The sequence below is a fragment of the Colius striatus genome, chromosome 21 (genome assembly GCF_028858725.1).
Source record: "Colius striatus isolate bColStr4 chromosome 21, bColStr4.1.hap1, whole genome shotgun sequence".
Lineage (NCBI taxonomy): Eukaryota > Metazoa > Chordata > Aves > Coliiformes > Coliidae > Colius > Colius striatus.
In genome coordinates this window covers 3,943,094-3,966,535 of record NC_084779.1, presented here as the reverse complement: position 1 = coordinate 3,966,535, position 23,442 = coordinate 3,943,094, and the positions used below count along the sequence as shown (strand labels likewise).

The 23,442-nt window shown below is 45.6% G+C and overlaps 1 protein-coding gene across 2 annotated transcripts in view; it reads right to left on the bottom strand.

The window, feature by feature from the left end:
* The window catches only part of UBR4 (ubiquitin protein ligase E3 component n-recognin 4), an 82,208-nt gene that overhangs the window by 35,394 nt on the left and 23,372 nt on the right, over positions 1–23,442 (bottom strand). The window contains exons 33-65 of one of the 2 annotated variants that reach the window (XM_062013092.1): positions 22,629–22,817; positions 22,212–22,275; positions 21,822–22,013; positions 21,125–21,195; positions 20,852–20,999; positions 20,096–20,323; positions 19,068–19,238; positions 18,783–18,965; positions 17,788–17,946; positions 17,034–17,186; positions 16,523–16,750; positions 15,518–15,675; positions 14,331–14,502; positions 13,989–14,190; positions 13,569–13,732; positions 13,148–13,364; positions 12,585–12,801; positions 9,993–10,056; positions 9,365–9,499; positions 8,527–8,701; positions 8,180–8,317; positions 7,609–7,730; positions 6,934–7,045; positions 6,316–6,446; positions 6,009–6,186; positions 5,721–5,825; positions 5,102–5,239; positions 4,120–4,288; positions 3,766–3,862; positions 3,320–3,427; positions 2,733–2,849; positions 1,391–1,600; positions 396–545 (exon numbers count right to left, since the gene is read on the bottom strand). In XM_062013092.1, coding sequence (XP_061869076.1) covers positions 396–545; positions 1,391–1,600; positions 2,733–2,849; positions 3,320–3,427; positions 3,766–3,862; positions 4,120–4,288; positions 5,102–5,239; positions 5,721–5,825; positions 6,009–6,186; positions 6,316–6,446; positions 6,934–7,045; positions 7,609–7,730; positions 8,180–8,317; positions 8,527–8,701; positions 9,365–9,499; positions 9,993–10,056; positions 12,585–12,801; positions 13,148–13,364; positions 13,569–13,732; positions 13,989–14,190; positions 14,331–14,502; positions 15,518–15,675; positions 16,523–16,750; positions 17,034–17,186; positions 17,788–17,946; positions 18,783–18,965; positions 19,068–19,238; positions 20,096–20,323; positions 20,852–20,999; positions 21,125–21,195; positions 21,822–22,013; positions 22,212–22,275; positions 22,629–22,817 — 5,065 coding nt within the window. The remainder of the gene's footprint in view (positions 1–395; positions 546–1,390; positions 1,601–2,732; positions 2,850–3,319; positions 3,428–3,765; positions 3,863–4,119; positions 4,289–5,101; positions 5,240–5,720; positions 5,826–6,008; positions 6,187–6,315; positions 6,447–6,933; positions 7,046–7,608; positions 7,731–8,179; positions 8,318–8,526; positions 8,702–9,364; positions 9,500–9,992; positions 10,057–12,584; positions 12,802–13,147; positions 13,365–13,568; positions 13,733–13,988; positions 14,191–14,330; positions 14,503–15,517; positions 15,676–16,522; positions 16,751–17,033; positions 17,187–17,787; positions 17,947–18,782; positions 18,966–19,067; positions 19,239–20,095; positions 20,324–20,851; positions 21,000–21,124; positions 21,196–21,821; positions 22,014–22,211; positions 22,276–22,628; positions 22,818–23,442) is intronic. The other variant, XM_062013093.1, reaches the window with a different exon arrangement.

Sequence of the window (23,442 nt, the reverse complement as noted above, 5' to 3'; positions counted from 1 at the left end):
CACTTGTGCAAATGTAACAACTTGGCATTTCAAGTAGGAAGCTGTACAACCAGAGGAATTGAAAAGATACATTCCAAGTATCTTAGTGATTCCCTTTCTATGGACTGAGTGAAGCACCGAGAGCTGAGCAGGATGTTACATCTCAGACATGGTTTTCTATCCGAGTTTTCAAGTAGCAAACAGGACACAACAGTAGGCTTATTTTTTACATATGCTTCCCTAATAGATCCCTGTCCAACAGGAACAAAACAAAGCCAACAGTTCACCCTCTTGCAAGGAGGATTAAAGATCAGAGATGGATCTGAGATCAGCTCTGCAAAAGCTCATCTCTCCCATGAAAGGTAACACTACTGTTTTTGTTGTTAAAACCACAGGTGTATGACTTTCTGACTTACCTCAGACAAAAAGTAGAACCAGGAGTGATCAAAGATGGGAGGTGGGATGCGGGAATTTGTGTCTGCGATCTTCTTGATCTGATAGGGCAGCCGCAGCACCATCTCTGTCAGGAGCTGAGTGTAAGCCTCAAACACATCTGCAGCGTGACCCTGAAAGCAAGAGCAATCAGCCAGGCTCTGGCACTGAACACTCCCAGTGTGGTGTCATGACAAGCTACAAGGGGCATTTCTTCATTATCTAAACCCAAAGCTTTTCTTCACCTTTGCAGCCAGAAGAAATTCTCCCAGCTGACAAATCACACCAACAAACCTCCACGAGGACTTTCACTGGATGTCAACTATTAGGATCACAGAATTGTTTTGGTTGGAAAACATCTTTAAGACCAGAGTCCAACCATTAACCTAACACTGCCAAGCCCACCACTAAACCACGTCCCTGAACAGATGTCCCTAGAAGCATGCAGCAAGCCAGTCTGTTGTTACAAGGCATTTTAACACATGAGCTTTCAACTTAGGAGACATTTTTACATTTAACTAGGCTTTTTTCATTGCACCTGGGTGTATTTCAAGTGTCCCCTTCCCCCTTCCCAGCAGCATCTGAGCATGGAGGCACCAGGGTGGTTGCACAAGTGTAGGATTTAGTGTGGAAATCCCCACCAACTGTTAGGCTCCTTTGCCACAGTAAGGAGTGGTGGTTCAGAAACTCTGCTTGCCAAGCTAAAAAGGAGTCAAAGGATGGAGTGACTTTCTCCTTCAGGAAAATTACCACTTCAATCAGAAACAGCGAGAGCAGCTCCACGGAACTGCCTGGTTTGTGAGTGTATCAGTGGATACAGCAAGCTGAGCTGCTCTGAGAGAACCCAGAGCAATCCTAATTGTAACTTTTAATTGCACTACTAAGGGAAAACCAGTTCTGCAAGGATCCTTTTAGTTGCTTCTGTGCAGCAGCTTTGTGAAGTCAGTCATGTAAAGCTAACACATAGGCTAGGACTCACCTTCACATACTGGCGCAGGAAAAAAGGGCTCATGTCAGGCGGAGAAGAAGTAGTGTGAGGTTTCAGGAGCTGGCTGGTGGCTACAGGCTCCTCATCATTCTGCTGGCTTTTCCAGTACTCCAGCAAAGATTTCAGCACGTGCAGACAGTAGTCAACAGCACCAGAGCTCAACAACGCAGCAGCAGTGGCACTAGAGATGAGGGAGGAAGACTGGAAGAAAGAGGAGCCGATTACTAATGCACCTGAGAAGCACAGTGTTGGAGCAGCAGGGGAAGCTGTGAGAGTCAACAGGGTGAAGAGAACAGGTTTGGATGAAACTTTACAGGCAGCTTTTAAGTTTGAGGTTTGTTTGAGGTTGAGGTTTTGGGGGTTTTTGCTGTTTATGAAAAGCAACTCCAATATTTACAGAGACTCTTTTGAACAAGCGCTTAGTAAAGGAAAACAAATGAAATCTCCTCTTAAGTCTAATCTCCCCTCGACACATGTGCCAGAGGCCACTCTGCCATGGATTAGACAACTAGGGCTTTTTTTTCCCCCTTCCTTCTCCCCCTCCAACCCCTTCTTTTTTTAAGTTGGGATTTCTATTTTGTTTTGCTGGGATTTGGGCAGCTGGGTGTGAATGTTGGTAGAGAAAGAGTCCCTGTTGCAAGATGCTGCTCAGAGGCTTTGCTCCACCCAGGTATTGCTCCACCTGCATTCTGCAAGACGATGAGCTTTGATTTCTGTGGGAAGCTCAAGTGAATAACAAAGGCTGGAGAAAAAGCTACTGTAAATAAAACTATTAAAGCAGCCCTGTAAATCCAAACAAACCCCACAGCTCATAAGCTCATTAAAATTTGATGCAGTTCAGACTAAATTTTTTAACCTCTATGCTTTTTTATTAATCTCCTTCCCACCACACACACTGCTTTTTATGCCTTATTACTGTACCTTTTAGCAACAAATATCTAAGGAATCCTCTTAGCGACTTTTACGTTGACACAGCAGCATATTGCTTTCCAATAATCACATTACAAATCCTCTTTAACCCCCTCAACACCAGCAAGATGTAAGGCAGGGGAAAAAAAAGATCCTCTAGACACTTTGTAATAACATCATTAATGTATTGCCCTTAGCTGGGTCAGAAACAGGGCATCAAGCAGTGAATGCAGTTGTCTTTGCATGTTGGTTGCTTCCATTGTGACTCTTTCCACAAGAGTCAGGTAACATCACAGACTCATCATCATCTTTCTTCCAAAGTGCTTTTAACTGGTTTTCAGTTTTGGATCATCTTTGGTGAACAAACCCCTCCCCCTCCCCCCAACCACATCATCCCCTTGACAAAGCAATTTGAAGATTGTACCTCACAAATAGAAGACTTGGATCCTGACTTAGTTCTGGACATGAACACACTGAGCAGCCTCATCACCACCAAGTGCACTTCGTTCACTGCACAGCGTTCGTTTTTCTTAGACACATCCTGCAAGGAGAGAGTTTGTTTGCTTACTTACAGAGCTGAGCACAATGTCCTAAGCACCTACATTTCAGTGCTCTGATCCTCAATGCAGCATTTCTAGTTGAAGTTCAAACAGTAAGACAAAAAAGCAGCACAAATTCCTCGATATAAGGGTAGGCAGTGGCCTGGGTGCCAGAGTATCACACAAAGCAAGGCAATATATGTCAAGTGTGCATCACTGATCAAGTCTGAAGAGTTTTATATAAGCAAACCAAATTTTCCTGCTCACTTGTGGATGCCACAACCAGGAAACAGTGGGAATTACATTCATGTTGTTTTCTACCTTATGTCAAGTGAGCCAAGAGAAATAAAACTGCCTGAATCCATCCACACAGCAACATGCTGCTGTGACTCCCATGCATTCAGCTGCTCCATGGAAAGAAATTCTGCCCAGAAGGAGCAAATCAGGGAGGTGTGCACATACTCCAGCTTACCTTTTTGTCCATGCACAGTTCTGCAATCAGTTGGGACAGAAGGTTATCTAAAGCTCCTTTATCTTTCTCATCATCTCCATCTAAGTCTGTTGTGAGCATCAGAATAACCTGGGAACAGAGGTCAGAGAATTAGTAGAAGGCAGGTTCCTGATTTTCAAGACAAATACAGATTATCTTGCACAAAACATCACAGATTTCATCTTGAGTCATCTGGAGTTCAAGGATTTTAGCCCTCAGGCTCATCAGCCAGCTGAGAGGCTACACTGAGAAAGAGTCCAAGCCTAAGAAAACACCTATGGATAACAACTGCTGCACTACAGATCAAACACTTTAGAGATGGACTCACACAGGAAAGAGAAAGGGAAAAGCATGTGCAAATAGAAACCTGGTGGTAGCAGTGATGAAGTGTTTGATGAAGGCTGAGCTCCTGAGTCCCCTTCACTCACCTGCATATAAGGAATGGCTCGGACTCCTCCAACATTCCTCAGCTGAGGTAAGTTTTGCAGCAGCCTCTCCAGCAACATCAGTCGGACCATGTGCAGCCTGGGAAGTCAGAAGCCAGGAATCAGACATAAAATACTTTCAGACACATCAGATGAAATATTAGACCCAGCAGATTCCTGTCAGAGCACTGCAATTTGCCACAAAAGCTCAGAGCATGAGGAAATCCTAACTAAGGGCATCAAATCTGCAGAGAGAGCAGCAGACTTTGCTCAGACTTCACAGTCAAGTAGATGCAGAGCAATTCTGACAACAGATGGACTTACTCACTTCTTGAAGAGAAATACAAAGCTCCTTGCCTGTTGCTGGTGTGGACATCTCCCTCTGCCTCCCCTTCTCCCTCTGAGCCATCTCCCTCTTGCTGGCCTGTGGTAGTGCTGATAGCTCCTGTGCTTGAGCTGACGCTGCCTGGTCCAGCAGGATGTCCCTCAGCTGTCGTGTCCCCATAGGCACTGCTACGGCCAGACACTGAGGAAAGAAAAAGAAGGGAAAAGCAACATCAGCACAATGGAACAGGCACCTTCCCTGCTTCACAGCAACTCAGATGAGCTACACCTTGGAATTATGGTTCTAATGATGCACAGTATCATCTATTTGGAACTAAGACTTCTTCTTTTCCAGTATTATCCACACCCCCTCACTCTAGTGAAGTCCTGTTACAGCACCACAGAATCCCTGAATGGTGGGGGCTGGAAGGGCCCTGCAGAGCTCCTCCAGCCCAACCCCCTGCTAAAATAGGTTCCCCTGGCTCAGGGGGCACAGGAACGTGTCCAGGTGGGGTTGGAAACCTCCTGAGAAGGAGCCTCCACACCCTCCCTGGGCAGCCTGGGCCAGGGCTCCCTCACCTCAGCACCAAACAAGTTTTTGCTTGTGTTTAAGTGGAACTTGTTGTGTTCCAGCTTGTACCTGTTACCCCTTGACTTCTTGCTGGATACTACAGAACAAAGCCTGACCCCACCCTCCCAACATCCATTCTTTGGGTATTTATCAGCATTGATGAGGTCTCCCCTCAGGCTTCTCTTCTCCAGGCTGAACAGCCTCAGTTCCCTCAGCCTTCCCTCCTCACAGAGATGTTCCCTCAGCATCTTGAAGGAATAGCCCTGCACTGGCCTCTCTCCAGCAGTTCCCTATCCCTCTTGAGCTGAGCAGCCCAGAACTGGACACAAGACTCCAGATGAGGCCTCACCAGGTCACAGCAGAGGGCAAGGAGAGATCCTCCCTTGACCTGCTGCCCCTATGAGCAGAAAACAGAGTAAAGAAATTGGTGCAGGGGGTACTTACCACTGTGCTCACCAGCTACAGAGTCCACAGCGCTGCCGCCGCTCTCTGAGCCCACGCTCCCGCCGTGGTCTGCAGGCGACGTCCGAAGGGTTGAGCCATCAGTTGCCGCTGTGCTGCCTTCATCATCAGACGCTGGAGCTAAGAGAATGAAGAGAGCTGTTACAAGTAAAAACACTGCCTTGATACAACTTCAAAAGATGCTATAAAAGAAGAGACACGAATCTTTATCTTTGGGTTTTGTGACAATTTTTAACTACAAATCGAAAGGGAACTTAGAAGTGTGTCCATCAGCATGTTTGAGCCTGCTGAAGGCAGTGGAGAGGAGACACCCTGAGAAGGAAACCTTCCCATCAAACAGAGAACCATGCAAGTTACTTGAAGAACAATGTCTGGTTGTTTATAAACACAATGGGAATACAAGTACATGGTTTATTTTGTTTCCTTTAAGGAGAGCAAATAACTTCCTTGGAAGCCTACAATTAAGCCAAGAAAGCAGGAAAAGGCCATAAATATGCTAACAAAAGTATCTGAGGCCAATAGTAACAATTGGTTCTTCAAAACCACATTTACAGACAAATTCTAGGTGGTTAAAGCTTGATTCCTCACAGTGAACAGTTACCTGATGCTGTTGTATCTGAGAGTGTTCCAGCATCGAGGGATGAAGAGCTGGGTGCTTGGCCTGAGAGTCCTAAGCTCTGAAGTCCAAGTGCACTACTGCTGCTCCCTGCAAGAAGAAAACAAATGATGAGTGTCCTTCTGTGAAAGAACTATGTTACCTCTCCCCTTCTCTGGATTTCAGAGTTCCATTAACTTTGCTTTGTTGGTGGTGACTTCAAGAGCTTCTCCATTGTTTCTTCCCCATTTCCTCATATCACCTTTTTGACTGCCACTAATGCCTCCATCTCACCTTGCTGATCTTGTTGCAGGCTCAGGGCAATTGCCAACTCCACCATTGTTTCATCATCTGCATCTGGAGGAATATCCAGCATAGGAGGGAATCCCTCTGCTCCAGCCAGAAGAGCCTCCAGGGGAGAAGGGTTCCCATTATTCACATTTTCAGAAGTCTCCAGAACCATAGATTCAGACTACAGAGAGGAAACACAGTGAGAGCTTTCACCAACCAACCACCAGCTCATGGAGCACTACACATGGATAACTAAATGAAACTCAAGTATCTAAGATAAATACTGTAGAGAGAAGCACTCTGGACTCACCACCATCTCAAAGTCCCCATGATCAACTTCACTTTGCTCCTGGCTTTCCTGTCGGATGTGCTCCCCATTTGCTATCCCAGAACTCTGCAGCTTGTCTTCTGCGTCGTCATCGTCATCATCATCCTTATCTCCTGAGTTACAAAGGATGAATCCACAAATATACTTACCTCACATCATCATGAACAAGGCAATTAATGCTGGGAAATAAAATCTCAGCTTATCCCCAGTGACTGAGAGATTTCCTGACAGCTACAATTCAGATCAATGCTAAAACATGTCTCAGATGGAGACCTGATATTCTAACTCTGCTCTGCACACACCTTATGGCTGATTTGTGAGGACTTGGTAAGATGCAGAGAAATACTAATTCCTATATGGGATAGTATAAAAATACTGGATTCCCACCCCCTGGATAAAATAATCAGGTTACTACTGAAAGGAAAAGAACCCCAGAACCTTTGGGGGAGAAGAAAAGAACTAAAAGGTTTTAGGGAAGCAAGAGAGAGAAAGAAGACAGACTGGTTTTAGGGTTTTTAGTCCAAATTTATAAGATTACTTTCTTATCTTTTCTGACCAAGACAGTAGGTCATGAAAAGGCAAAGAATGGAACTTGCATACCCATGGGAGTATTGCTCCGAGGGGAGGATGGCAAGGTGACGTGTCTCCGCTTGTTCCTTGGTCTCAGCACTCTGATCAAAGCTTGCTTGCAAGAGAAGCTCACAGAGGGATCCTAGAGGGTTAACAGTTAATCGTTACACTTCTTAAGCTTTAAGTGCTTATTCACAATATTTGGCAGGACAGCTAAAAATACACTTGTGACTCTCTGCTGGTCATGATGTCACTACCCAGCTTGTAAACGTCCTGTTTCTCCCAGCAGCCACGGAGCAGCATTTGCCATTCCACATGCAGCACATAACAAGCACTACTAAAACACAAGGAGAAATTTCTCCTTCATTCACTTCTGACTGTATGTTTTTGTCTGCTTGCCTCTATTTTGTATCTCTATTACATCTAATCAGAAATTCTAACTATATTTAATTCTCTTCATATTACAGGGTAACAGAAGGAAAAGAGCTTTAAGATCACTGAGGCCAGGCATAAACCTCACACTGCCAAGTCCCCTAAAACGTGTCCCTCGGTGTACATCCACACATCTTTTAAATCCCTCAGGGATGGTGACTCTACCACTTCCCTGGGCAGGCTGTTCCAGTGCTTGACAACCCTCTCAGTGAAGAAATTTTTCCTAATATCCATTCTAAACTGGGTGAAGAAGAGCAGAGCACAATTACACACCGGGCAAAGTAACATCTGCATGTAGATTTTGGAAGCTGTATGGATACAATCCAGTTCACACGTGCAGTATCCATGGATAATATCCACCAAAGCATTGACTGTAGCTTCAACGTGAGTGAGACCTAAGGAGGAATAAAAGTAGGACTGTAACCAACTACCTTTGCACTTCAGCACATCAAAGGAGATGCTACAGGAAGCATCTTTTGTTGGTAGACTTCAAGACACAGTGTAAGCACCACAAAATGTATTCAAGCTTCAATTCAAAGTGAGCTTACACATGAGTCTGGTCTGTCTAATGGAATACTGTGCACACCATGTACCAGCACCACTGAACAGCCTCCAACACCACCCAGGAATAAATCAATCACCAGTCTCTTTTTACTGACACAACACACCTACTGCTGAACAAAAGCATTAGAGCAGAATTTAAAGGCAGATCTTAGAAAGCACAAACTGTACCATCATCATCTTAAGAATAGTTTGGAACAAGTCATTTTCTCTGTTTACAAGTTTAAAAGAGGATCCTTCAAAACACACAAGCTTGGAAACAGCAAATGAAGAGCTGGCACACCTGGCAGGCAGGCAGGGGCAAGGAAGGCATTTTTGGGCTTTGATGCATGTAGCTTCCAGAAGTGGTTAACCAGCTGGGTAATAAAGGTGCAGCCATCTCCTTCAGCATGTTTCTGGGCCTCCTGCCCTTCTTCACTCTCTGCACAGATTAAAAACCAGTTGTCAGACACGTGCAGGGGAAGCACTGACAAGCAAGGTAACATCAGGTTTACTTGAAATGGCTCTTGTTAAAGAGGTTTCAATGTCCTAACAATTGTGTCAAACAGTCCCTGTCACATTGAACCAGATATCCCAAGACAACTTCAGTTATCACAACAGAAAGTTCAAGGAAATTACAGACTTATTTACCTGTTTCCAGCTGTGGCAGCTTTGACTCCGTGTAGTGCACCAGATTGTTGGGTCTCATAATAGCAATGGATCGAGCAGTGATGACCAGCCTCTGAAATACCTCAGGATCAAGGTCCTTTCCTTCTTTAGTTGAAGAACTCAAATACTGAATGGCTTTACTTAGCAATGCTTGATCCTGTGAAGTGAAAGACTATATAGGCAAAGAAAAACAACAGACAGCAGCACAACAAAGCAACTGAAGCACAAGTGCAGGACAGACCCTGGGGAAATCTGACATCTGCTGCTTTAACTCTTGGCCAATGTCACCTAGGAAGGACAACTACTATGAAAAAGTGACTCTGTAACAAAAGAAATCTAGCTTGAGAACAGATTTTCACATTTGCTTCCCCTCAGGCTTAAATGTGGATGGAAGACCAGTGTATAATAAACACAGTCCCTCAAGTGCTTAGCGAAGGCTAAACTGCAGGCATCTGCATTTACTGCAACCTTGTCAGCACACAGTCTGACCACCACTTGCCCTGGTATTTCCCCATCATCCTAAGCCAAATGCCTGTGGAAATGGAAATCAGAGCTATGGACATAGTTTGTAAACAATCATGTGCTTTGAGATTCTGATTTCTGACTAACATCAATTACTTCCCATGAAAAGCTTCAAAAATCATTGTAAGTAGTGAAGTTGTGGTGGAACACAAGAGCCAGCAAGGGAGGCAGCAGGAACTGAAGGAAAACTGGCCAGCAGGTGTCTGCTGCGTGGAGGAAGGGTTTTCTAGGGGAGTGTTAAACCTCAGTCATGAAGTGGTGAGTTAGAGGAGACACTGAAATCCTTGCACCACGTTACCTTGTGGTTATGGTATGCTGAGCGGCTGGTGTGCAAGCTAGCCAAGAGGCTCTTGGTTTGCTGCTGGACACTGGAAGGAGCTGGCATGGACAGTAGCACAGTGGCCAGTTCCTGAGCTGCCATCTTATTCTTCTCCTGCTCCCAAGAACAGACAAAGAAAAAACCCAATCACATTCTGCAGTACATTTGCCACTGAGGTGATGCATGAGGCTGATCTCTCAGTCCACCTGCAGCCCCCTCCCCTCCTCACACCCTGCATGCAAGTTTCTGCCTTCCTTCCATGCAGTCTGACAGCCTCCTCCATTTATTATTTGACATTTAAAGAACATTTCACATGTCTACACAAGAAAAGTCCCTCTGGAGATTTATGGGCTTGTACCCTGCTGTTTTTGTAAACGAGGTCACTCTACAGCACAAAAATCCCACCAGCCAGAAATGCAAATGCCAATTGTCATTCTAAACTAGTTGCAAATGCTTTTCACTAAGTCAACTTTCAGATCAGCCCTTGGAGCAAAAGGGATGCAGCTCTCTTCCCTATCAGGCCCCCAGGGCTGCAGGAGGTGCTGTTGATCTTGCCCCTCCTCCCCCATCTCTGAAAGCTCAAGAATGTATTCAGAAAGTTACTTGCCTTCTCGTTGACTGGTCCCACAGCAAAGCAGCTTTCCAGCGCTTCTAAAGAACTCACTACTAGCCTGAAGGGAGAAAGGAAAGCAGGCTTGAGTACAGCAACCCTCCTCTCTCCTTAGCACTTTGCTTTATGCAGGCTACAGTCATGAGTGGCTCAGAGACAGCTAACGAATGCCAAGTACAAAATCAAAGCATGATAAAACCTGCCACAGGCACCATGCATATCATTTCATTGTGTTACAGACCAGAGTTAAACCTGGCTCACGCTCACAGACAAACTTAGGACTGCTTTAATAATCCACAGCTGAAAGACAGAGGCTTTTCTCTCCCAAAGAGGATAAAACATTTCCTTACGCAGCCTGCAGCAGGGATAACTTGGATTGTCTTGACAGTAGCAATTCACCATGGCCCACAGACGTACACATGACTGCAGATCAAGGCTTGGTACGACACTTGGGAAAAAGCGGAACCGACTTTGCTAAGGGAGCAAGATTCTACTCTTGCTATTTTCACACAGGTTGCTTTTTCCAGTTTGGGAGTTTCAGAGTATTCCAGAGAAGAATTAACTTGGGAGCACTGGGTATGACCCAAGTGAGAGATGTTGAAGCCCAAACTTGCGAGCAGCAGTGAGGCAGGCTGGCAAAACACTCGCCCCAAGGGAAAACCTCACTGCCAACTTGCTGCAGAGTGCTGAATTTCCCTTGCAGCACCACTTTGTGCCTCGAGGTACAACTACCTGAAATGCCATCTGACACACCAAGTGTAGTGCAAGAATAAGGGGGGAAAGGAGGGAAGAGATCACATTAAGGGGAAAAATAACAGCATAGGATTGGACAGGAGGTAGAAGAAACAATTTGTCTGGTGGTGATAAATAACATCACATTCTTTTACCCACAGCCACTCTCTATAAAGCTATTAGGGGAATATAAGTGGGATAAAGGAGGGAACAAAGCGAGGAGTCTATCAAACAAGCAACAGTTATGCTGTACCCAGCAGGAATCTGCAAACCACCTTATCTTTACAGATAAACCATCTGCCATGCAAGGACCAGAATGTAAAGAAGCAAATGTCACTTGGAAAACAAACAAACCAACCAAAAAGAAAGCCCAACCCTCAGTTAACAAAAGCCACATCATGTGTCTCTGTCTCCCTGACACACACTCATTCGTGCAGAGAAAAGGATGGCATACTAACCGGTCCAGGGTGGTAAGGGACTCAGTGTCTGAACTTTTGGGGGAAGCAAAGAAAAAGGAAACAAAAAACATAAAAGAAAAAAATGTGTAAAGCTCACAGAAACAAAACAACTCCCTAAGAAGACATTCTAAGCAAAAGGCAAATTAAATGGGGCAATCAGGAAGCCGGGAGAGCGCTAGAGACGGTAAATCTGAGCGTGGGTCCTTCTATCTGAGCAGCAGACACTCGCCTAACAGCAAAGCAAAGGGGATTCAGGCCACCTAGCACAGAGAAAGAAGCCAAGCACATTGCTTAAAACAGCACTGATGGTTAAATCTGAAGTGCAGACATGAAGCTTCTGATAGGAAAGCTGCCTCCTGCCATTCCTACTCAACAGGCCCTTTACTAGGGAACCTTGCTGCTTCCTGGGATGGGTAAGTGAAAAGAAAAGGAACAGTATCTTGGTTCTGAGCTTTTAGAATAGAATCCCAGTGCTTTGGAAAACCAGAAGGGATGTCTGGACTGAGAGGGCCATCTTGTGGAGATGCCACAGCAAGGGAGGGGAGAAAAGAGAAAATAAGCACAGGAAAAAAAATCCCATCAGCTATCAGCCAGTATATGAAAGGGTGGTCAAACAGGTCCTTCCACTGAGCATAACTGCCACTGCAAGTCCTGAACCTTTACCTGAGAATTTCAGTGAGACACAACTAACCACCATTTACTCAGTCAAGCAGCATATCCCTTACAATGCTCCTTTTTCAACAGTGCTAGTTCCTCTTCGATCTATTTCCCACCCACCCTAGCTTGCCAGGCTTTCTACAGCCCTTTATGGTGTGAGCTTCAGAGGAAGAACACAAAGTAGACATTAAAACAAATCATTTCTCTTTCTTCTGCTAAATATATGCCCAGCTTACCCCTGTGGTTTGATTCTGAGTGGAGGTATGGGGAGGAAACACCACCTTCTTCACCACGTTAGATGAGCGAGCGACAAGCTGAGTCGCTGGGAACCACTAACTGTAAAGCAAACTCACACACAAAGCCTTCCTCAAAACTGAACTTGATTTCAGAGAGACCTAACCTTTGGGAGCTCTGGAGAACGAAAAAGGACCAGCTTGAAATGAGAAAATGTACCAAGAAGGCAGAAATCTCTTTCAGGTCTTCAAGACTGCCATAACAAATGAACTCAGCAAAAAGGGAGCACGCACACAGACCTACCCAGCTACTCCAGCAGATCAATCAACAGTGAGCACAAAGCCCACCTTAGAAGACTTTTCAGTTGTTGTTTTGTATGGCAGTGAGAACAACTCACTAACTTCCTTCAGTTCTCTCAGTCAGGAAAGGCACACAAACATTCCTAAGTTCTCTCTCTAAGTCCAACTACCATCTTTAAGGAGAAAGAAAAGAAAGGCTGCAGAAATACCTCTCCAGGACAGTGCCACTGGCAGCAGCAGGGGCAGCTGACTCTGTGTCTCCAGTGCCATTCCCTTGATTCAGGTTTGGAGGACAGACATTGCTCACTGAAGCAGATGGGAAATCCTCAGGGGGTTCATCAGGCCATCCAAACTGCTCTTTGGTTTTGCCATAAATTTTTATGGAATCCATCATTGTGACTCCAGCAGGATCCACAGAGGCCCCAACTGCAGGGACAAGAGAAATGTCTTAAAAACAGTTTCTGTGAACACAGACAAGAACAGCCTCATAAGGTCAGGGACAGTGGTTATACTGTGACACTCTGACAGTTTCCTCTCCTTTCCAAGGCCACTTTCCTTACCTTAACACAGAATTATTGAGCTGAGCTATTACATATTTATCCACTGCAGTAACAAACTGGGACATAAAGTTATTACATGTTTAGGTTCCACCTCTCAAACTGTTTCTGTAGACAGGTCAAAGGAAGAGATTGTGGAAACCTTCCCTCCTGGGAGGTGAAGCACCCAAGAGAAACAAACAGGAGGTGAAAGCAAACTATTAACAAAGACTTACTGAAGATGGTTAGTTTTTTGTCAGCCTGCAAGGCTTCCTCTCGAGTGAAAGGGAAGTCAAACCAACGAGCCCTGGTCATGTTCAGCTGCATGGTGCGACCAAAGATCTCCAAGTAGGAGGGTGCCCTCTCTATTGCCTGTGTGCCAATCTGGATCCTCATGCCAGTCATCACCATTGTGCTGTTATTGTTTGTCACTTCGATGGTGAAACCTCCAGGCTGCAGAAAACAAACCCCAGCGCAGAAAGGTGAAGTCAAAAACTTCTGAAGGCTGTCTGCAGGTGCCTCCACTTTATTTAAGAGCCTCACAGGGTTTGCACATGGTCATTTGAACAAAGCAGACTTCTAAGAAAAGGCATGTTCTCAATCCAGACAATAATGTCACACAGAAGCCCCAGAGGATCCCCAGATCTCCCCATTTACCTTCGTGTTGGCCACATACATGCCAGTGGAATTGAGCCGGTGCTTTATCTGCTGAGCATTATAAACCTGCAGGAGGTCATTGCCTCCAAATTCCACATCTGTGAGTTGCTGGTTGTGTTCAAAGAAGTCAATAGGGAAGTTCACCTGGCTGGATGTGCGAGTTGCTACAAGGGAAAAGAGATGTTTTTGACAAAATACATTCTTAAAAGGCAAAGCTGTGGCAAAAAGAAGCTGCAGAACAAACTTGCCCGTGTGTCACTTCACACACATTTACACAAACATTTTAGCCAGATTTAGGTACTTATCCATGAGGTAACTGTCAGAAGTGGATATCTTAAGTGTCTACAGGATGCTGACCAGTCTTTGCATCTAAACTTGCCACTGCTACCTTGTACCAGGTATGTATGAGAAGTCTCTTACTAATAGCAGCCGCCTTGCGCTTGCGAACTGGCTTCATGATGCTGATGACGCTGCTGGGCTGGAGAGAGGGCTGGAGCCAGTAAGAGGTATTCTCTACATTGGCCATGTAGATCCTCAAGCTGCCATCTTCACACAGGAGGATCATAGTGGTCCTCTGCTGCTCATTGCAGGCTGTGTGGCGGATGGCCACCATGTCTTGGATCTGCAAAGGCAAGCAGTGAAAGTCAAGGGATTGAAGAAACAAACTTTGCATTAGAAAAGCTGCAAAGACTAGAGATCTTATTGATGGGAAGACAATAAACCACATTTTAAGGGCTAAAAATAGAGAGAATTGTGACTAACCTTGGCTTTGGCTGGCAAGGTTTTAATCTCCTGGATGAGAAAGGTGTCTGGCTTCACCATCACCACCAGCGGGACACCTGTGGTTTGCTGAACACAGCACACCAAGCCAGGATGGTTCATCACCTCAGACCACTGACACAGTGCTGGTGAAGTCTTACTCCCACCATTTGAACTGCAAGAGATGAAGGGCACAGTGACATTGATTTACATGAACTTCATCACCCTTCAAAGCAGTTAAAGCTCCATCCTCAGCAGGACTTCACAGCGTTAACAACCAGCCAGGAACATCAGTGCCTAGTTTACAGGTGAGAAACCTGAGAGAGTCACTTGAGGAGGCAGAAGACACAAGCATCCCAATCCACAGCTCTGATCTCTACCCTGAAAGCTCAAGGAATGACACTTTTTATGCCCCAAAGAAAGGGAGTGATTTAAAAATGGCTTTTAGCTGTCTATTTTATCTGAAGCATGGTTCCACATCTCAACGTGCCCAGCAGCACTAAGGAGAGGCCAATGAAGGAGGATCTGTGTGACTCTGCTCACTGCTGTAAAAAGACTAAGCCAAACTTGGCTTTTGGTAGGAAGCTCTTGGAACCTGACTCTTCTGGAGAGCCTACTCATGACAGTGGCTTTGTGTCAAGCTAGTGAAGAGTCCATGGCCTAAATGCCCAGCTCTGCTTGTCCGAGCAGATGACAAAAGAGCTTTTTTCTTGACACACTGATAGCACAAGAGACTGGTTTCCCTCAAGGCAGTCTGAAAATAAGCCTTGACTTGCACAATACACAAGGTCCACCGCAGTACTGGTGCTGAAAGGAAACAAAAGGCTTCCTGTTCTGCAGCCTCCATGAGGGTGGGTAATCCCATCAGTTCCAGCTGCTGCACCAGTGGCAGCTCCACACTGTGCAGCAAGACTGCTTTGAAGCCACCTTTCTGCTGTGAAATTCTAGGTGGATGATAAAAAGAAGAGTTCATACATGGTCCCACTGCAAAACCAGACAGCTTTGGCTTTAAATCATTCCACAATGTGGGTAGAAGCACCATGAAAAGTGGCAAGAAACCATCAGTCAAAAAGGGGATCTTCATCACAAGCTTTGGCCATTCAGAGCTGGGATGGTAAGAGCAATTGGTAATATTTATTACTAATAAACAGACATGGAAACTTCAGGGGAGTCTTCCACAGGGGCCTCACCTCTTTATGTTAATTGGGAATAGCCTCTGCACTTCCAGATTGGCCCGGCTAATGGTGGCTGCAAAGGATTTGCCTTGACAGTAACTGAAGAACAGCATCTGTAGCACGTGGGAGTAATACACAGACACACCACCTCCTGCTACCTGACCATTACTGTCCTGTGGGGTCAAAGACAAACAACAGTGAAGAAAAACACACATCCTCCAAAACACTCTGTCAAAGCTTTTAAATGTCTCATGATGGAATTATTCCAAAAGCAGCTTCTTCATCCCCTCCCCATCACTGAGAGGACTCAGCCCTGAATGACAATTTTCTAAGCTGAACTCCTTGGTAAACTCATCCATCAGACACTTCAAAGGCTTCTGAAGGGGATGCTGAGATTGCATCCCCACAGGCTGGAGGTAGTGCCCTAGGCTACAGCATCTCTGCGCTTCAACGTTGTACGACAATCTCACATGGAGCACTCCCCATGTTCCCAGCTCACAAAAGAGCTTTCCTGAGGGCCTTCTTCTCATCTATTCCCCTGTTTTGGAGCAAGTTGGGGTAAAAAACATCGAGCAAAAAGCATGGACAGATTTTAAAAGTCAGTCCCCAGACTACAGAGCTGCTATTGACCAAAAGCAAAGGCTCACTGCACCTCTGCAGCCTCAGCAATGGTCAGTGACTCTATCACTCTGCTTACTGCACCTCTGGAGTGCCTTGCTCTGAGAACAACACTTCTCTGAAGCCATTTCCCTGCTGAGAAATCCTGCTGGGCATGACTTCAGAGCCAGCCATGGAAAACATGCTCTATTTTCTGGATGAAAGGATCAAGGGGTTTCATTTTCACCCCCAAATCCTTTTTACTGCAAGGATACTTCTCTCTTTAGAGGAACAGCAAGCTCATTGATCTAGAACAGGGGGGTTAAAAGGAAAGAAAAGGCAACTTCTGTCTTCAAATGTAAGACAAACCACAGAGAGAAAGTCACTGCAGCCCACACTACAAGAGAGGGAAGTCACCAGCACCTTTAGGTCCTCATGGTTGACCTCAAGCACGTTGGTGACGTAGAACGGTCCGTGCTGGGCGCTGCTCGCCTCTTCCATGAGCTGTGTGTAGATGTACCCAGCAGAGGACATGATCACTATTATGTTCTTCCCCTCTTCGTTGAAAAGGAAAGTGACATCCCTGATTTTGGAACTCGGTAGAAGGAAATAGAAGGTTGGACTCAAGGCATCCACAGAGAGATCGTAAATCTGTGGGGAAGAATGAAGGAAACAAGTAACTACTATGATACAGCACAGTGCAAACAGACAAGAGTTGGGACAAGGGAAGAGCCATTAGATGTCACAGTGTTTCTTTTGCTCTTTGAGTTCTTTGGGTTTGCTTTTTCTCATAAGAGTAGCCAATTATCACAAATGTGTATGTCCAAGTTATTTCTAAGAACATGATTCCATTCATCCACATGCAACTCCACAAAGAAACAGACTCCAATGTCTGAAAGAAGACCTAATGTCACCAGCTTCTGAGCAAACATACCTTCACAAAGTCTGCAGTCACAATAGCAAGTTCTGTTTGAGATCCTGGCAGCCACACAGCTTTAATGATAAAATTTCCAGTGGCTAGTTGGGGATGAAGTACCAAATGATCAGAGACTGACCCAGAGCTGCTGAATGTTAATACATGGCAGTCCTGGAGTGATGGAAAACAAACATGTTCAAGTAATAGGATAAAACATTTACAAACATTTCAAGCCAAGGAGAGAGTCAAAGCCAGCACTGCTTTCAGGCCTAATCAGTCATACAACAAGCATCTAAAATTCTTGCATTGAAGATAAATGATGTGAAAGTTTGGAAAGGAAAAAAACAACCCCATAAAACTCAAACCAAAGCCAGACAGAGTCCAGCTGCTTCTTGGCTAAATAACAGATTTGTGGATTTTGAGCTGTGAAAGTTGGGTCTAAATTTAGGAGAATACAATAAAGAGGAGTCCCTGGTACAAAACACTAGTTGTTACAGACTAACTCGAACTTTCATGTGACTAAACATTGACTCCTGTCTTAAAATTGGCCTAAATACAATAAGAAGTCTTATTTTAAGGCACTGTCTCATTTATTGTATTATTCATACAGGTCCTACTTCTTTCACTTCATATATCTCATAGGAAAATGATTCACTGATTAGTGACAGACCTCTGGAGCCAGCTCTGCCAGCTCCTCAGGAGAAAGAAATGCAGCTGGTTTTGAGCTGCTGCTGTTTCCAATCACCGAGAAAAAGGTTTGTCAGGCACTTACTTTCAGTCCACACACAGCCAGGTAATCCTCCTTGCAGGGATTGCCAGTGAGGCTCAGGACAGTGAAGGGAACAGGTGCAGATGCAAGGCGAGTAAGGGTCAATTTTCTTTTGCTGGAGTCTGCTTGTTTCAGTAATGCTGAGAGCTGAAGGACTGTGATCTGCAGAACAAAACCAACTTAAGTTACCAAACTTTGCTACTGGGGAGAAAAAAGCATTTTGATTTCAGCTGTGACACTGTCAGAGAATCATGGAATTGCTTCAGTTGTTAAAGCCCTTGAAGCTGCTGCAGTCCCAGCCCTGTCCTCACACTGCCCAGCCCAGCACTGACCCACAGCCTCAGCACCTCAGCTCCACGCCTTTGGGATCCCTCCAGGGCTGGGCACTCCCCCAGCTCCCTGGGCAGCCTGGCACAGGGGCTGACACCCCTCTCAGGGAAACAGTTCTGCCTCAGCTCCAGCCTCAACCTCCTCTGGGGCAACTTGAGCTCATTTCTTCTTGTCCTGACAGTCATTACTCAAACCCCTCATCCAGACCATTGGTAAAGATGTTAAACAGAACCAGGCCCAACACTGAGTCCTGGGGAACACCACTGGTGATGGGATTTAACTCCATTTCCCATCACTTTCTGAGTTCAACCATCTTGACTGTTTTCCACCCAAAAATGGACATACTGTTGCCTCAGGCAACGTTCTGGCTGAACTCAAGCACACCCCTTCCTCTGTGCTGAACCAAAGGATGCCTCATCTTTCGGACAGGGGCTGGTAATGCTCTCAGGGAAAAAGTCCTTCCCAATCTCCAATCTCAGCCTCCCCTGGCACAACTTCAGCTCCTGCAGTTTCCACCATTTGTGCCTCAGCAACTCCGAGAGGCTTTTCTCAAGTTCTGTTACTACTTGACAACAAATCCAGATCTCAGCACAGGCAGAACAAATCCCATTGTGCTTCCTTCTCCTTTTCCAAACCCCTCAAAGTCTCTGCAGGGGCAGAGAACCCACCTTGCCCTTCTCGTGGCTGACGGCGAGGTGCTGGCGCCGTCCGTGCGGGGAGGAGAGCACACACATGGCCACGCGCCTCAGCACGTGGGCGCTGATCAGCTGCCGGATGGTCTGACCCTGGTCACCGCTGTAGTTCATCCGGACGTTCTCAAAAGCACCTTCCTGAGAGCCAAGAGTTGGGACCTGAGGTATTAATTAAAACACATAAAGAAGTGTCAGCAGTTTGCTGTTTAAAGAAAGTGATCCCACGTAGCCAGGATGTCGTCAGTGCCTTTAGGATCTTACCATCAGCTGATCTGTCATTTCGACTGACTTGTCCAAAGTGTGGAGCTCGTTGAGGGCTTGCTGGGCACGACTGCTGCTCCCCATGGCTGAAGCTTGCTGGAAGTTTATCTGAATAGCATCCATCAGGAAGTTGAGCATCTCCAGCACCAAAGGTGCGAAGGAGAAGTTGGCCTGTAAGAAATGGATGATGTGAGTGAAGCACAAGAGACCCCTGTTGGGAGTTTTCACAAGAGCTGCATGTCAACTTCTCTTTAAAGCCTGTCACCATCTTTAAGATCTCTCTTATAAAGAGAAGCATAAAAATCAAGCAGCTTGGCTGATAACCAACACAGTCTGCCTGAGAGCCTCATCATAAACCAGCTTCTTTTAACTGCTAGCTGATAATCACAGAATCATAAAATCCCAGAATCTTAAGGGTTGGAAGGGACCTGCAGAGCTCATCCAGTCCAAACCCCTGTCAAAGCAGCTCCCACCTAGATCAGGTCACACAGGAACGTGTCCAGGTGGGTTTGGAAACCTCCAAGGAAGGAGCCTCCACACCCTCCCTGGGCAGCCTGGGCCAGGGCTCCCTCACTGAAACACTGAAACAGTTTTTCCTTATGTTTCAATGGAACTGTTTGTGTTCCAGCTCCATCCCATCACCCCTTGTCCTGGCACTGGAAACAAGTGCTGCCCCAACCTCCTGACACCCACTATTTAGATATCTGTACATACTAATGTGATCCTCCCTCAGTCTCCTCCAGACTAAACAGCCCCATGTCCCGCAGCCTTTCCTCATAAGGAAGATGCTCCAGTCCCCTCAGCATCTTGGGAGCCCTGCACTGGCCTCTGTCCAGCAGTTCCCTGTCTCTCCTGAACTGGAGAGCCCAGAACTGTACACAGGACTCCAGATGAGGCCTCATCTGCTGCCTACACTCTTCTTGATGCATCCCAGGATACCACTGGCCTTCTTGGCCACAAGAGCACATTGCTGGCTTATGTTTAGCTTATTACCATAATAAATCCTACCTGAGCCATTATAACCATACCTGGGACTGCAATTCCTCTCGACAGCCCTCAACATTTCTACAGAGGCTGCTCTTCTTGGGTTTTTCCTCATCAGGGCCCTTCCCCTCACTGATGGTGACCTTGGCTTTCTCTGCAGGAGAGGTGCTGGCATGTCGAATGACACTCTCAGGCACCCTGGGCTCACTCTGGAAGGCAGACTCTTTCATGGTAGAGCTCATCCCACTGCTGGGAGTTCTCTTCACCAAAGCCTGGAAACAACACAGCAATGCTAAAAGCTCAAAATCAGACTCAATTTTACCACTGACAAGACTTGAGTTTTATCCCTGATGAGTACAGATTCCAACAGCAGCAAAGATTAACACAGCTTTGAAGAAACAGGGTGCAGTTCTCTTAGACAACTTTAAAGAAATAACACAACAGCACCTGGCATGTCACTGTCCAGCCAAGTGTTAGAAACACTTCCAGATTGATGATTAAGTGATTTTGTTTGCTGCTAGTATCTGAATGCTGAGTAGATGAAGTTAACTTGCAAATTGTGTAAAAGTAGGTGGAATCCCAGTAGTCACCAGGGCAGAGATTTATCAACATGGTGAACAAAAAACAGCTCCCAGGCAAGGTGCAAATTAAGAGGGTTCATTATAAAGCCAAGGCCTTTGTGTCTTGGTACCCTTACACACTTCTAACATGATGTAACTTATTGCAGAACAGAAACCTCTGCAAAAGACCTCAGGAACTCCTAAACCCATAGCTTTTGTGTTGACATGAAGAGCATTTACCAGGCAACTGCCATCTTCCTTGGCTCCACAGTCACAGAAGAACGACCCGTACTTGGCGTAAGAAATCTCATGATCCTTGTGACAAACTTTAGCACAAACTGTGCAAACACCAACTCCATCAACCATCTTGCAAGTGTGACAGTGATACCTGCACAAAAGAAGTCAGATGAGTTAACAGAGTGCCTCAGGAAGGCTCCAAAGACTGCATTTGTCTCCATCTCAATGGCCAGAAATATCAGGTTGGAGCTCTGAACACAAGTTTGAGATTCTTACCAATGCTGGTTCATGAACTCTTTCTGTGTGATGGTGAAGGTACAGAGTTTATTACAAAGAGAATCTTCATCCTGTCAAGAAGAAAGTTGGTTTAGAAAGGTGTTGTAACTGCAGCTACAGTGAAGGCACACAGTACAAAATATGCCTCCACAGACACTAAATGCACATTTTAAGGACAGCAAGTTTCAGCACTACCAAGCTCAAAGAAAGCAGCTGGTATCAAACCTCATGGAAGAGGAGATGGCAGCATTTCATAGCAACTTGCAAGAGTGAACAAAACAAAGAAAACGTGACCAAAAATAATGCACTGGGGTGACAAATATTAAAGAGTGCATTAATAACAGGGCTTTTTCCACCAAACAGCACTTGAAAGCCTTATCTAACTTGCTTGTTGATGTAAAAACTAGTAACTGATAAAAAAATAGCAGGAAAACCCATCTTACTCCATTTCTCCCTTTTTATCTTCTAAGAACACCTTTCATCTGTTGTTGACATGACAAAGTCAACAGATCTGTGCACAAACGACAGATATTCAATTCTCTTTCAGATCTGACAATAAGGATCCTTCACTCAGTCTCACATCAAGAAATAAACACCACCAATAAAAATCTCCATCTATAACCTGAGTACTTCTCCTCTGGAAGCTGTAAAATAAACCTTCATCTCACTTGCAGCACTAACTGTGACTATTGCCTACCGAATCTTCAGCCTGAGAGTCCTCCTCCTCCACTGCCAGCTCTTCCACCCAGTCTGAATCCACCTCGATGGCTCGCTCCTCTCCATCAACAGACAGATGACTTGGTCCTTGGCCACTGGTCTGGCTCAGGGCATTAGTGACATCAGCCAGGTAAGAGACGATGTGGCATGTACACTCCAGGATAGTCACATGCTATAAAGCAGAGATGAATGAAAAATGAGAGGCAATACTTAAATCCCATAATAACTGCTATAAGGCAAGAAATGAGAACACTCCCTCCTGATCAAATTGCTTTAAAACCCCCACTATGAAACCAAACCAGCAAAGGAGACACCTGATTCCATGTTTGTGATTGATTCCTGCCAGTGAGGCAATAGTCCCATGTCTTACCTTCCCTTGCATGACGTTTGCATTCATTTTTTCTACCACATTCTTTTGAGACAGGTATTTCTTGCTGTAACACAAAACCATGGAGAAGGCAGTTACAGCTAACAGTCTCTGGGAAGCACAAACTCAGTTCTCACCAAGTTTCAAGCATTCAGTTTGCTTTAGATTAACAACAGGAGATGTATAAATGCAGTGATTAAACCTTCACAAAGGGAAAAGACAAAGACAACACACAGTTGTTCTTGAGGAGAGGACACAGATCAGTCTCCCTCAGACACTTCAGATTCCAAATATCAAACTAAACAATAAGTGTGTATGAGTAAACATCAACTTCTGTCCCCAAGTCACCAGGATTATTTGTTTTTAAATCAGGTCCAATGAATGCAAATGAAAAAGCAGCAATAAACAGTTTGCTCTTACCATCTGCCCAGCCAATCAACAGCAGCACCATGAAGCTGGAGGTGGCCTGCACCTTGCCCTGCACTAGCCAAAGTGGCCATCACAACCATCAGTTCAGGGAAACCTGTGCCATCCCCATTGGCCAACATTTCTGTTGCCATTGGTATTAGAGTACTCAGTAGAACAGTACACACGCCTTCTCCAACTTGGCTAATGGGAAAAGAACAGAGTTTCAGACAGGGTTTGAAATACAGCAAAGCTCCCACATTGCAAGAGCACTTCAAGGCAAACAGCCATGCCCCATCACTGCATAGACTCACAGAACCTCAAAGGGCTGGGAGGGATCTGGAAAGCTCATCCAGTGCAACCCCCCTGCCAGAGCAGCACCACCTAGAGCAGGGCACACAGGAACTCATCCAGCTGGGTTGGAATGTCTCCAGAGAAGGAGCCTCCACAGCCCATCTGGGCAGCCCCTGCCAGGGCTCCCTCACCTCAACAGGGAAGAAGTTTTCCTTTGTGTTTCTTTGGAACCTCTTCTGTGCCAGCTTGTGCCCACTGCCCCTTGTCCTATCCAGACGTGGTCTCACAACGGCAGAGGGGGAGCAGAATCTCTCTGATCCCACAGCCCTTCTAACCCACCCCAGGATGCCATTGGCCTTCTTGGCCACGAGGGCACATTTGGCTGTCTCGTGCTCATCCTGCTGCCCACCAGGATCCCCAGCTCCCTTTCCCCTCTCTAAGAGTTCATTCCCCAACCTGTACTAATACATGGGGTTGTTCTTTCCCAGATGTAAGACTCTACAACTCACAGGTAATTTGCATGTTTAGTGCACAC